General features: G+C 49.5%; 1 protein-coding gene across 8 annotated transcripts in view; it reads left to right on the top strand.

Moving 5' to 3' along the window:
• The window catches only part of NPAS2 (neuronal PAS domain protein 2), a 178,118-nt gene that overhangs the window by 91,531 nt on the left and 72,344 nt on the right, over window positions 1–14,243 (top strand). For all 8 annotated transcript variants that reach the window (XM_084752944.1, XM_084752940.1, XM_084752941.1 and 5 more), the window contains exon 3: window positions 11,898–12,046. In XM_084752944.1, coding sequence (XP_084609070.1) covers window positions 11,898–12,046 — 149 coding nt within the window. The remainder of the gene's footprint in view (window positions 1–11,897; window positions 12,047–14,243) is intronic.

Genomic DNA, 14,243 nt, shown 5'->3' with positions numbered 1-14,243 from the left:
GCACACACATAAACATACTTACATACATACACATGCACATGTATGTACACATACATACACACATATGCACACACGTACTCAAGCACACACATGTGTTTGTATGCACACACAGATACGTAAAAATGTTTAAACATTAATATTTTAATTTTTTATTAAATCATATTTACATATTTATCCTTTTCATGTCCATCTCCCAACCCCTCCTATGTCCCCCTCCTCCATCCTCCCTCTCAAATCCATGGCCTCCTTTTCTTCACTTACACACACACACACACACACACACATACACACACACACACACACACACACACACACTAAATACACAAATACAAATACAACCTGCTGAGCCCACTTACTGTTTCCTGTGTTATGTAATTTCAGGGGTGTCCACTTGGTACTGGATAACCTGTTGGGGAGCTAATCCCCCAGGAGACCTGTGTGGCCTCCCTTGGCAGTGGGCGTTGCCTGTGGTGCTTCATCCAATGCTGGACCACATGATATTTCCCCATCGGCACTGGCCTGTCAACTGCTGTTCCCGCTGCTCAGCTCTTGTTTAGGAAGCTGTATTGTTGAGTTTTATGGATGCAGTTTCCTTGTCATAGCCAGGGCACTGTCTCACAGAAGACTGCCTGGTCCTCTGATTCTTAAAACCATTACACTCCATTTATCTGCGTCTTCCCTGGCCCTTAAGCCTAGGGATTGCATTGTACATGGAGCGATTTGGGTGGCACATGCTGCCATGGCCAGTTTTTCCTTGCGTTTTGATCACTTGTAGTTTTCTGTAATGGTCTCCACCTGTGTAAGAGAAGCTCTGTTGATGGCAGGTGGGAGCCACACCTACCTGTGGATGTAAGGCTAGATACTGAGAGCACAGTTAGAAGTTACACCGCTTTAAGAAAGTGCTGGTGGTAGGCTCTCCCTACCTAGGTTTCCAGTGCCGTTATAATCTCCTTCCTGCTAGGCATAAAGCAGCATGCTGTGTGTGAGTATTTGTTACCAAGACTGCAGATAGTCCCCGCCCCACAATGAGGTTACATTCACTAAACTCTGGTAACTTGGTAACTGAAAGCCACCCGGCCTGCAGCACAGTCCCACAGAACATCTCGGCTCGGCCGTCAGTTGCTTTCCCGTGTAGTTGACAGAACTGTGGCTGACAGCCATGTCATAGCATAGGCTCTTATCACATGTCACTAGCTAGGGAAAGATTGGAACCCAAAGCTCAAAGTTCAGTTTCTGATGACTGTGTATCACCTTCGCATCAGTGTAAGGGGAAAGCCAGGCCAGGCCACCAGAAGTTGGGAACCATCAGTAGTGGTGGAGAACAGAGCAGAGCTTCCCAGATTCTAGGGGTGAGGCAGAGAAGTGAGTTTGGAGCCAAACCGTTCCATGATAGACTTGTGGTAAAATATATGGAAAAGTCTCTATGTGTTGCTTTCAAGATTGCAATTTTAAAAGAATTCTATCCATCCGTATTACCTTACTGTGGTGGTTTGAATTAAAATGGCCATCATAGGCTCATATCTCTGAATGCTTAGTCACCAGGGGGTGGAGCTCTTTGGTAGGATTAGAAGGATTAGGAGGCGTGGCCTTTTTGGAGGAAGTATGTCACTAGGGGTAGGTTTGGCCCAGTGTTTCCTCCTCTGTCTCTGTCTGCCTGTCTGCCTCTGTCTCTCTGTCTCTCTGTCTCTGTCTGCCTGTCTGTCTGTCTCTGTCTCTCTATCCCTCTGTCTCTCTGTCCCTCCTTCCTCCTCCCTCCCTCCATCCCTCCCTCCCCCACCCCAGTGGATATGGATGTAGCTCTCAGCCACTGCTCCAGCACCTCACCTGCCACCATGCTTTGCACCATGATGACAACAGAGTTCATCTCCGAAGCTGTGAGCAAGCCCCCAGTTAAGACTTTATTTTGTAAGCTTTGCCTTGGTCATGATGTCTCCTCACAGTAATGGAACAGTGACTAAGACATTCACCTAGACAAATGAGGCTGAGCAGAGACTCCTTCATCTAGAAACCCCAGAAGCTGACATGGAGAATAACAGAGACACTGGTGTGGCCTTCGCAGAGGACCCTCCTCACTCCTCCCTTCTGCTTCCACTCAGGTGTATTTCTCCTGCCTTTTCCTGGTCTTCTCACAGTTTCTAGTCGCATGCTCCGTCAACACCTTGTCTCAGACCCATCCAAATGTTCTACCAAGATGGCTGGATCTCACTTTATGGCTGGCAGGATTCTCAAGGCCGGCTACACACATGGAAATAGCTGGACAAGGGACAGAGTCAAGGTTGGTGTGGCTCAGACAAGGCCAGGCTGCCAAACCTGTACCTAAGCTCTCTGGTCGGGATGCTGAGCAAGCCCAAGCTGGGACCACAGATCCCTCCTGCTCTTTTGCAGGACTGCCAGATACTGGCCCTCAGCCCATCACTCTGAACCTTATATGGGAGATGCATAGGCTTTTCTCAGTGGGCTGGCTAGCAATTTGGCACAGCTGTGGTAGAAAGGGCAGATTCTGGGGCGCTGCCTCATATGACTTGAAGTATTCTTCAAAAGGGGGTGGGGTAGAGGCAGGACTGCCACAGCAGTATAAGGCTAGACCACGATGTTAAACAGTGCCAGAGGCAGTGGTGTCACGTTCATGTGGAGACAGGTGGAGGTGGAGGGCTCCAACAAGGCTGGACCTCCATGCTAGATGGCTCTTCCTCAGCCCCCTCTCTGCCTGTCAGGCCTCGGATACTCTGGTGGTGGCTTTATCAACCAAACATTGTGACTGACTTTCTCCACCTAGTGTTTGTGGGCATGTCATTAGACTTCACCTCCCATGGTACCATATTCCTGTCACCTCCACGACTGTAACATAGCCCATATACCACCCTGTTTACACGCACCTCCATAGGCACCCCTTGTCTTTCTGAGATCTCTTGTGTCTGCTGGGTCCTTTTCCCCTAGCTGTCTGCAAGCTCACCTGAAGCCTCTTGGACCTAAGGAGTAAAGACAGCAATGATGTACACTAAAGGCATGGGCCAGGGTGCAGTCTTGACAAAAGGATCTTTAGGTCTGGGTATAGACTAGCTCAGGTGACTGGAACAGCCTGAAGGTACTGGCCTTTAGTTGGGGTATCACAGCAGAAGGCTTGGGGACACAGCTGGTGACAGGAGCCTTTCAGACTTGGCTGGCTGTTGTGGGAGCCTGGGTGGAATTAATCTTCTCAGAGCATCCTTGGTCGCTGCCGGTAAAGGGTAAAGGGGTGATAGGATGCAGAGGTCTCCACACAAGTTCTCCCGTGGGAGGTCTGATTGTCACTGCAGAAGGATGTCAGGTGGATGAGTCTGGCTTTCAGCATCTCCTGCTCCTGGTGAATTCTCCTCCCTGCCAGCTGCTTCTGTTTTCTTTCCCAGTCCTCGGGTCCTCTTTAATGTCTCCAGGGGATGTCTTCCATTTCTGTTCAGAGGCCTCCTCCTGCTCCTGCTCAGGATCATGGTTCCTGGGCCAAACTCAGGGACCAGGGCAAACTTTTCCTACTGCATTCAGCTGGAAGAGGGAGGCTCATCCGCCTCAGACACTAACCACAGTGAGTACGGGTCAGGGTTTCCACAGCCCTCTGGCTGTTGAAATGCAGCTCGCCAGATGGAGGCTGTCCCTCTTAGTAGACAAATTGCCAAGCTCATCCCCGAACCCGATGACTCCGTTTCTGGGCGATGGTGATGCCCATCCCATGATGTGCCAGGTGCGACCCCATTGCCTGAAGCTGGTGCCCGATTCTCCTCGGCACCAGCGGAAGCCTGCGCGTGCTGTGTGTATGCTCTGGGACCAGACAGGGCGCACCAGAGACCTCAGCCATGTGCCAGGGTCCTCCCCAGTTGTCCCTGTGCATCTTGATGAAGTGGCTACCACTAAGGCAGTAAACAAAGCATCCAGCATTGTCCCCCAAGACAAAGTCAGCCCCTGGGACTCTTTGAGGGACTCTTGAACTTTCCTCGAGGCCAGCTTTTCTGCACAGGGTAATAGCTATATACTGAACCTGCCAGAGCACCACCCTGAAATTCTACGTGAGGCCTCCCATGCGTACAAACTTCTAATGCCGCAGCTTTGCTCGCTGCCTCCTGGGCCTTTTCTTCAGCAATCTGTGATAGCATTTACGTTGCCTTCTTCCACTCCCGTCTGTCTTGGCCTTGAGATGGCCTAACATTGGCGTGTACAACTCAGGCTAGTCAAGGAGAGCCACTCGGTCTTTGTCACACACTCATGGATGAGTTTCTTATCTGGGGATCAGTATCAGGCCTGGCACCAGTCTGGCTCATGCCTCGGTAAAGGTCACAGCCATCTGGATATCTTTTGGATTGGAGGTGGTGTTTTCCGTGTCACTCATAAGCTTGAGAATAAAGATAATCTACAGTGTTCTCCGGAACAGAAATCTTGTCTCCCTGTCAGCCGGCCCTGCATTACTGCCACACCACATTGGCCCTGGAACCTCTAAACTCTCTGACTGTGGGATCAAAGGCTAACCGCTGCTATTTTCAGAGCAAGCCATGAACTGGGTCATCACTTCCTTCTCAGTGTGCAAGATACAGTATTAAAAGATGAACTCTACCTCAGTGTCAAATTCCTCTGACAGGTTGCTGTGTCCGAACAGTCCACGTAGGCAACAGACCCACTTTATCAATGCCGCCCTCTTATGGCAGACACTAGCCATGGTGTTTTCCTTCTTGGTGAAGAGGGTGACTCCCTTCCCAGGGAGCTTTGAATCTGAAGTTAAACCCATTTCTATACTGCCCAAGCTGGGGAGACCTGGGCGTGCCTTTGGCTGGTTTCCCAAACTAAATCACAAAGTCAACAACCCAAGCATATTCCTGCTTCAATAAGTGTAAGTCCTCCTGGGAGTCACATGGCAGGAATGTTTATCTTTCTGCCTCTTCCTTATTACATGATGGAGTGGGATTATTTCCTGTTTCTAATTGCTATGGTTTAGGGACCATATATCTCTCATTTCAGAAGCCTAAGAAGACCCTTGGGGCATGGGGGGGGGTGTCTCCTTCAGCGCACATTTCCAGAAGTCTGAGAGCACGATGAGAGGGCCTCATGGTGGGTGAGTGAGTGCAGAGACAGACAGACAGACAGACAGAGGTGGGCCAAACTCAGGTACCAAGGCAAGCTTTTCCTACTGCACTCAGCTGGAAAGGGAAGTTCATCCCCCTCAGACATAAATCACAGTGACAGAGACAGACAGAGAGCGATTATGAGGAGAGAGAGACAGGAGTACACTAAGAAGACACACTTGCTTCATAACAACCTGCTCCTGTGGTAACTAATCCACTCCCACAAGTCTTAGTTTTTTCCCAGGGTGATGACCTAATAATCTCCCATTAGTCCCCACCTCCAATAGGCACCACCCCCTTTCCAATGGGCGCCATCAGCCCCCCTATGGGCGTCATCACCTCTCCTATGTGTGCCACCACCTCTCCTATGGATGCCGCCACCTCTCCCTATGGGTACCACCACCTCTCCTATGGGTACCACCACCTCTCCTATGGGTACCACCACCTCTCCTATGGGTACCACCACCTCTCCTATGGACACCACCACCTCTCCTATGGGTGCCACCACCTCTCCTATGGGTACCACCACCTCTCCTATGGGTACCACCACCTTTCCTATAGGTACCACCACCTCTCCTATGGGTGCTGCCACCTTTCCTATGGACACCACCACCTCTCCTATGGGAGCCACCGCCTCTCCTATGGGTGCCGCCACCTCTCCTATGGACACCACCACCTCTCCTATGGGTACCACCACCTCTCCTATGGGTGCTGCCACCTCTCCACACTTTCACACTGAGGCCCTTGCTATTAAGTGTCTCACTCGGGGGCTTATGATGAGAAAAGCATTGCCATGGCAGGAACCTGCGCTTCTGAATGGACCTTTGGGTCTCTGACCGTGGCTCCATTCCATGCCTGAGTCATAGCGTGGCTGACTTCAGGGCAGGAAAAGGCCACCCCAACTCTGTTTAAAAGAGAACGTGGAAATACTAGTTGAACAGCAGTACCGTGGACCACAGGTGGCCACAGCAATGGAAAGGCCACTCCTCTGGGAGCTGAGGCTGCGGCCACTGTCTGCTCTTGGTTTCTATGACATCCTGTCTCAAAAGGGAACACAGGCCGTCTGAAGTGCTGTTTTCTGTTGGGTGTGTGCTTCATTCATGTGCAGTGAATGAAGCTTAAGCCATCGGTGCTAGTCACTCTCAGCTCTGGGCTCACGGAATACTGGGTATGTGCTTTCTTAGCAGATGCCACGTGGTTTTGGGGGGCTATAGCAGCAGGGGTGTACTGGGCTTCACACACAGATGCCTAAGCCAGGCTGCATTGATTGTCACTGACCCACTGTACGATGGTGACAAGTTACACGGTCTCAGGGCTTTGGTTTCTTTACCTAGAAAACAAGTCAGAATAGTACCTACCTAATAGAGTCATCCTAGGGATGAAAAATTCAATATGGCTGTGTGCCACTTACTGACAGAAATACAAACTCAGATGACATGTCTTATTGCATACCCAGGCTGGTGTGTTTGTCTGTGTGTGAGTGTGTGTGTGTGTGTTTGTGCACACGGGCACATATATGTCATATTCTACTGCTCTTAGGACTACAGTAAACAAAGCAACATAAGGTTGAATCAAGCACAAGAGAAAACGATGCCACCAAGAAACTCCATAAGCAGGTGCGCGAAGCCGTTGCTGCAGATGTAACGTGTGCACTGTTTTCCATGTGTATACCTCCATGATGATTAAAATGCAGCGAATATACAAACCAGCAGCGTCATTCATGACTGTCGCCATCAGTATTACTCCCTACCCGTGGTTGTTTGTGCTGTGCTTATAGTTGGCTGAGGCAGAACAGGCGTGTCTACAGCAGTGTTGTCGTAACCATGTGAGTAAATGCGTGGAACTGTGATGTGAGATCCATAGGCGACTGCAATTTCCCTGCTCTGTTAGACTCTTATGTGCCTGCTAGTGTGTGCGTCCTCTGTTGTTATTGGAAACATGCAGCACGCCACTGTACATAAAGAACTACATGGCACCTCCTAAGCAGGAAGTGCCCCTCAAATGAGGCCCATGTAGCCAGACTCAAACTGCCCAAGATGTCAAACTATGAACATTTCACAAAAGGTATTCTGGGACCTATGTTCAAAATCGAAGGCTGGGGTTCCTAAGGGTATGTGTTTTCCTAAGGAAGACATATAAATGGCATAAAGCATACAAAAAGATGTTTAGTGTCACCAGAGAAAGGCAAACCTAAACCACAATAAGATCATACAATAGTGGTAAAAATTGACAATCCCAAGTGTTGGCAAAGGGGGTGGCAAGTGGGACTCTTAATTTGTTGCTGTTAGAAATGGAAAGCAGCTAGAGCCAACTTTGTGTGGCAATACCATGGTGACTCAGTTATGTACATGTTTGTCAAATGACTCAACAGTTTTATGCCTCTGTATCTGCCCAAGAGGATGGATCTCTGCGGCTACTCAAAGACATGTGTATCTACCCAGATCTAGCCAGTGGTCAGAACAGTCTCCACACTTGAGTGGAGAGTGGGATATGACTTTCTCACATACTCTGGTGCCTCACCTTTGACCATGTCCCCTGGAGGGGGAGACCTGGTGGCACTCAGAGGAAGGATAGCAGGTTACCAAGAGGAGACTTGATACCCTATGAGCATATACAGGGGGAGGTAATTCCCCTCAGGAACAGTCATAGGGGAGGGGAATAAGGGGAAAATGGGAGGGAGGGAAGAATGGGAGGATACAAGGGATGGGATAACCATTGAGATGTAACAAGAATAAATTAATAAAAAAAGAAAAGAAAAGAAAAAGAAAAAAAACAAAGATGTGTATGGATGTTCAGAGTGCGTTATTTAGAGTTTGTTGGTTTTTCCTGTTGTATTGGGGGTGGCTAGAGAAAATGCATGTGTGTGTGCATGCTTGCCTGGGTGAGCATCCTTGTGGAGGCCAGAGGCTGATATCAGGTACCTTCTTTGATCACTCTTCGCCCATTTACTGAGACAGGATCTCTCACTTGAACCCAGACCTTGCCAATAGCTACCCTAGCCAGCGGGCTTGCTGCGGGGACCCACGACTCCAGTGAAACCCAGGCTGGCCTGAAGATCATGGTCATCTAACTCAGCCTCTTGAGTGTGCACCGCTGTGCCTAGCTGGTGTTCTGCTGTTGGTGTTGTTGGTATTATAGGTGTGCACACTGCCTAGCTGGTGTTCTGCTGGTGGTGGTGTTGGTATTATAGATGTGCACACTGCCTAGCTGGTGTTCTGCTGTTGGTGTTGTTGGTATTATAGGTGTGCACACTGCCTAGCTGGTGTTCTGCTGTTGGTGTTGTTGGTATTATAGGTGTGCACACTGCCTAGCTGGTGTTCTGCTGTTGGTGTTGTTGGTATTTTAGGTGTGCACACTGCCTAGCTGGTGTTCTGCTGTTGGTGTTGTTGGTATTTTAGGTGTGCACACTGCCTAGCTGGTGTTCTGCTGTTGGTGTTGTTGGTATTATAGGTGTGCACACTGCCTAGCTGGTGTTCTGCTGTTGGTGTTGTTGGTATTATAGGTGTGCACACTGCCTAGCTGGTGTTCTGCTGTTGGTGTTGTTGGTATTATAGGTGTGCACACTGCCTAGCTGGTGTTCTGCTGTTGGTGTTGTTGGTATTTTAGGTGTGCACACTGCCTAGCTGGTGTTCTGCTGTTGGTGTTGTTGGTATTTTAGGTGTGCACACTGCCTAGCTGGTGTTCTGCTGTTGGTGTTGTTGGTATTTTAGGTGTGCACACTGCCTAGCTGGTGTTCTGATATTGTGTTGTTGCTATCACACTTACTTTTATAGTTTATTGTGTGGGAATGCACACATATGGAGGTCAGAGGATAATTCGCCGAAGTCAGCTTTCCTACACCATCATGTGGGTCCTAGGGGATCAAACTCAGGTCATCAGGCTTGGCAGGAAGTGCCTTTACACCTCTATACCCCCAGTTCATAATACCCTTAAACTGGAGCTATTCCTAAACTAGTGAGCAGAAGGTGGAACTGTCAATCTGTGCAACAATGTGGCGAAGTCCCGGAGGGAGGCTATGCCTAAGGAAGGTCCAGTACTGCTATGATTCTACTTATGTAAACATTCGAGAAAATGCAAGTGGCCTAAGTGGCCACATTCCTAGGAAAACAAAAACAAGAGGCAGGGGGAAATCCCCTAAGAGGAAGCAGCTTTCTGTCTTGTGTTGGTGGCAGTCAGCAATTGCAAGAATTCGTCAAACTGCATAGTTTAAATGGATGCATTCCATGGCGTGCAAATAATGCTTCTAAAAAAACCCCAGAGGCCAAATGTCCCAGTGTCATCCAGCCTGTTGCTCCGGATCCTTAGCATAAGCAGTGCTCATTACTGGAAACAAGGTCATCCCAGGCTCTTGGCTTCCTCTTGCCTCGGAGCTGCAGATCCAGCTGACACTGACCGATTTCCAGGGTGCACCGCGGTGCTTCCCAGGCGGAGGCCAGTGGAAACGAGCTTGTGTTCCCGTCACTAACGACAAGAGCCGTCATTGGGGTTCTCTGCCAGGCCATGTTCATCGTCAGTACACCCACTGAAGATGAGAACAGGGCAGTAATGAGCTGGGTGTTATCAGCTCACAAATAATTTATAACGGGCAAACTAGGACAAGAGCAGAGCTTTTTCTGGCTGAGGACGTTGTGTGTCACTCTTTTTAAAATCTAGGCTAAAAATGATTTATAATACATAGCCAGTCAGAAAGTGAAAGGGCTCCTTTCTTCTGTCTCATGCATTTGAACAGTGGGCCTTTTACCCTGAGCTGGCAACGAGGCGCCTCCCCCATCGCATCCCACCTGCCACTGGTCTGGGAAAAGAAGAAAGTGCGGCCTGGACAGAAATGAGACCTTTACAAGAATCCCTTAATTCAAAACCTAAGAGCAGGCGAGAAGGAGGGAGGCGTTGGAAGAGCAAAAGGACCCTTAGAAACGCCTAGAGAGTGGAGTGTGCAGTTGAGATGAGCTTTGGAGAACTGCTAAGATATGGTCAGGAAATAGCCCAGCCGGAGATAAAACCAGGGTAGCTGAACCATAAATATATTTTGAAAGGATGTGGATGTTTGAATCAAACAGAATGTCTACACTATGGTGGCATCTGGAGTACTTCCATGGGCTGTTTGGGAAAACATTGGTACTGATCTCTCCTAGAAACTGTGACCCTGCCCCCTCCCCTGCCCCCTCCCCTGCCCCCTCCCCCTCCCCCCTCCACCCCCACATCCAGGTCCGGGGACCAGCAGGCCAACTATGTGTATATGGTTTCGGTTCCCACCAGCTCTCTGTAACGTTCATCTTGGGCATACTGGGAAGGGAAGGCAGCTTTCCCAGCCATGGACTACCTCGGAGTAAGTTGCATGGCTGTTTTGCATTGTGTATTTGTCTGTGCACCTCTTGTGTGCCTGGTGCCCACGACGGCCACAAGAGGGAATCAGATCTCCTAGAACTGGAGTTACAGGTGGTTGTAAGTCGCCTTGTAGGTGTTGGGAACCAGAACTGGATCCTCTGGAAGAAAGACCGATGGGCTGAGCTGCTGAGCCATCTCTCTAGTGACATCTCGATTGCCGATGGAGGGCTCGGTGTGTCATTGAGGATCAAGGCTCCATCCATCATAGTGCCGCTTCTGAGATGTGGGGAAGTAGGTGTTCCTCGTTCCTTTGGTTAGGGTAACACCAAAGCCCAGATCCCCTGTTCTAATGCCTTCAAAGCCTGGGGCTCCTCCGAGGTCTCAACCTAAATAAGCAGCCTTGCTTTCATCTCTTCTACAGATATGCAGCGTCCTGTCCTTGTGAAAGCCGACTTCATCTTGTAGAGCAGTTTAGGGATCACAAAATCAATGAGTGGGTGGGAAAAGATTTTCCATATAGTTCCTGTCCCACATGCACACGGATCTCCTTGATGTTCCTGCCAGCTGAGTGGTATGCCCGTTATATGTTACATCCTTGGCATGCCGTGATCTCCTACAGTTTTTATGATTGTTCCCTCTTAGTGCTGTAGACTTTAAGTGTTTGGCATAAGTATGGTGGCATATGCCTACCATGGCTGTATCAGACACAGCAGTGTCATTGCCCTCAAAACTCTCTGTGCCCATACCTCCCTTGATTGCTGGGAGCCACGGTGAGCCATGATCGTAGCTTCTCCTTTTCCAGAACGTCTTCTAGCTGGAGTCACAGAGTGCCTGGCTGTAGCACGCAGGTTTCTTGACTTAGTAATAGACATCTGAGTCGCTTCCATGTCATGCTGAATCGTGAGGGTTCCGTTTTCCTCCGCTCAGCACTGCTGGACAAATCGGACAGCGATGTCTGTCACGTGTCACCCTGGATCTGCACGGCTCACAGGCTGTGCTGAGTCAGCTTCATCGCTCCAACAGGATGGTGGTTCTTGAGGCAGGGGCCAGGACATATTGCATGAGTGAGGGGTACAGCCAGCAAGCCCCGCCACTCCCCATGACTTGAGGCTGGATGCTCTGGGCTGGAGGAAATAGGACCGGAGCCTCACCAGGGGCTCTGAGGGCAAATCTAGGTAAATTGCATGCCATTTGCTCCCTGCACTTAAGGCTGTATGAAGTTGGAGAGGCAGCGTCTGGCTATGGCACTGAGCTATGTGAGGTTTTGTATGCGAGTCAGAAGTCGCTTATTATTAATACTGTCTCTCTTTGCGGCCAAAAGTCTAGCAAAACATGTTTCTTGCCCCATTACTCAGCCCTCAAATGCAGCCAACATTACCTCCATGAGAGCCTTTTTTGATCAGGGGGTGCTCTCCTCAGAGAGAGAAGGCATCACGAAGCCTCCACGAAGTGGGACGTTCTAGCTCCCTGTGCCTTGTGTGTTTCCAGAGCCTCTCGAAACAAGTCTGAGAAGAAGCGTCGGGACCAGTTCAATGTTCTCATCAAAGAGCTCAGCTCCATGCTCCCGGGCAACACTCGGAAAATGGACAAAACGACCGTGCTGGAGAAGGTCATCGGGTTCTTGCAGAAACACAATGGTAAAGACTTCCATTCTTTCTCACCGTATCTATTCTCCCTACCCGAAGGTGATGAGTTTATCAGGCAGGATGAGTTTATCAGGCAAGGTCATCCTCATCACTCATAATCTCCCCTCCAAAGACTCTGGACCTGCCCCCAAACAGTCATACCCCAAAATGCTTTCTCAGCATGAGGAGAGCCTTGAGAGCAGCCTCCATGGTGGCCTGCAGCCTGCACAGGTGGCCTGTGTCACCATGTTTGTCTTTGTCATAAGCCTCTAGAGCTCCCCTAGTTCCTGTCACTTTCTGTCTTTCCTCATCTGTTCTGACTCCACACTGGAGGCTGCCTCTGCCCTGTGGGACCTCAGTCAGTTGGAATCACAGTTCATCCATACCTCCTCCCATCACTGGCAGACACTGTCCTGTCACTTGACGTTAGCACGTGACGCCGTCCGGAACACACGTCTTTCTCAGACCGTCCTCTCTCAAGCGCGTTTACCGCTTCTTGCTTATCACGCCCATGGTGCCACTCCCTTTGAATAGTGTCCAAAGCAACAATAACAAACAAATAAATAAGTAATAAAAGGTCAGAGAAAAGCTAAGAGGACTCGGGAGCGGCTCACAAGCCAGGAAGCAGAGGTCTTTTGGCCTTAACTATGACATCAAACAGAATAACGTCAGGAAAGTCCAAAATCACTGAGGGCATAATTATAGTTCTGAGCATCCTCTAAGGCTGTTTTTCCCTGAGACAAGATGGCATCGTGTCAGAGAGCACTACTGGCACATGGGCACTGACATCCCACAGTGTCATTATACGTTATTCTTTCGTTATTTCTTGGAGAATTGTATATACCTGCTAAGAGCAGGGCAGCGGACAGCGGTGACAAACCAGTCTGTTATCTTGCAGATCCTATGAGGGAGAGTAAAGAGTGTGTTAATTGCTTTTGCTGAAAGTCGGGAAGACCACACAAGCAGAATTGCAACAGCCATCGCCCTGATAATTTAATCAGGGCGCTTCTATTTCCTAAGTAACGTGTTAGCCAAGTGAAATAGCAGCTTGGTTTGATTGCCAAGATATTTTGTGCAAATTACTCAAACTAGGTCAGTGCTGCCGAGAAGCAGGACAGCTGTTAAATAGGACAGCTGGGATCAAGTTCATCAGTGTGACATTTATGCTGCTCTTGGTCCACTGAGGAGTCACCAAATTCTCTAATGGGGGGAGGGGTGTTCCCTAGCTCTCTGATGCCACTTCCTAACACCAGGGGTGCCCATTCATGAGGTAGAGGCCTGCCTGGGGCACCTACCGACACAGTCAGAATAGCTACAGACTTACACAGGTGTTTGAGACCATTTAGAAGAATGTGGAAAGGTCTAAAGAGTTGGAAATGTGAATTTTGTGCAGAAACTGGGTCTTGCACCAAAGTATGGCTTAAAGCACAAAACCACTTTACATGTCTTCCAAGTACACATGAATGCCACAAGCATAGGTGACAGGGTGGAGTGGTGGTGACTTTCTTTCCACATTGATGTAGGGCTCCCAGAAAGCCACGCTTCCCTTCAAAACCTCTAAACTTCACAACAGCATTTTACTCTAAGCCTCGTGGCATAGAAGCAATGGGTTAGCGTACCTGAGTCAGACAGCCAGGGAAATGTGGGCGTTGAACCCAGCAGCCTGTAGCTGAGCCCTGTTCTCCAGTGACTTCTACTGTTCTCTACAAGTGGGGATGCCTGGGGCTCCTGGAGAAAAGTCTGTCACAGCTGCACTGTAGTTGTGCGTTGGTATACCCACTCAGACCATTGCTTTTCAACTTGGCTGCCCAAGGGAATCACCCACGGAAGCTCTGAGAAGGGCCACTCCATGGATAGATACACCAGAATCTTGGGGAGTGACTCCCCAGCATTGTGCTGCAGCCTGTCTATGCCAGCTCAAGAAAAGAGTGTTAGTTTGTCTATATATGCAGGGTGCATATGTGTGTAGGTATGCGTGCGTGCGTGCGTGCGTGCGTGTGTGTGTGTGTGTGTGTGTGTGTGTGTATGTGTGTGCGCGCGCACGCGTGCGTGCGTGCGTGTGTGTGTGCGTGCGTGTGTGTATATGTGTGTGGGTACATCATGTAGAGGCCAGAGGACAATCTCAGGTCTCATTATTCAGATGCTTCCCAACTTTTTTGGAGACACAGCCCCAACCTGGGCTCTAACTTGCCAAGTAAGCTAGGCAGGC

The sequence above is a fragment of the Acomys minous genome, assembly GCF_964271855.1.
Source record: "Acomys minous genome assembly, chromosome: 13".
NCBI lineage: Eukaryota > Metazoa > Chordata > Mammalia > Rodentia > Muridae > Acomys > Acomys minous.
This window is presented reverse-complemented; position numbering and strand designations above follow the sequence as displayed.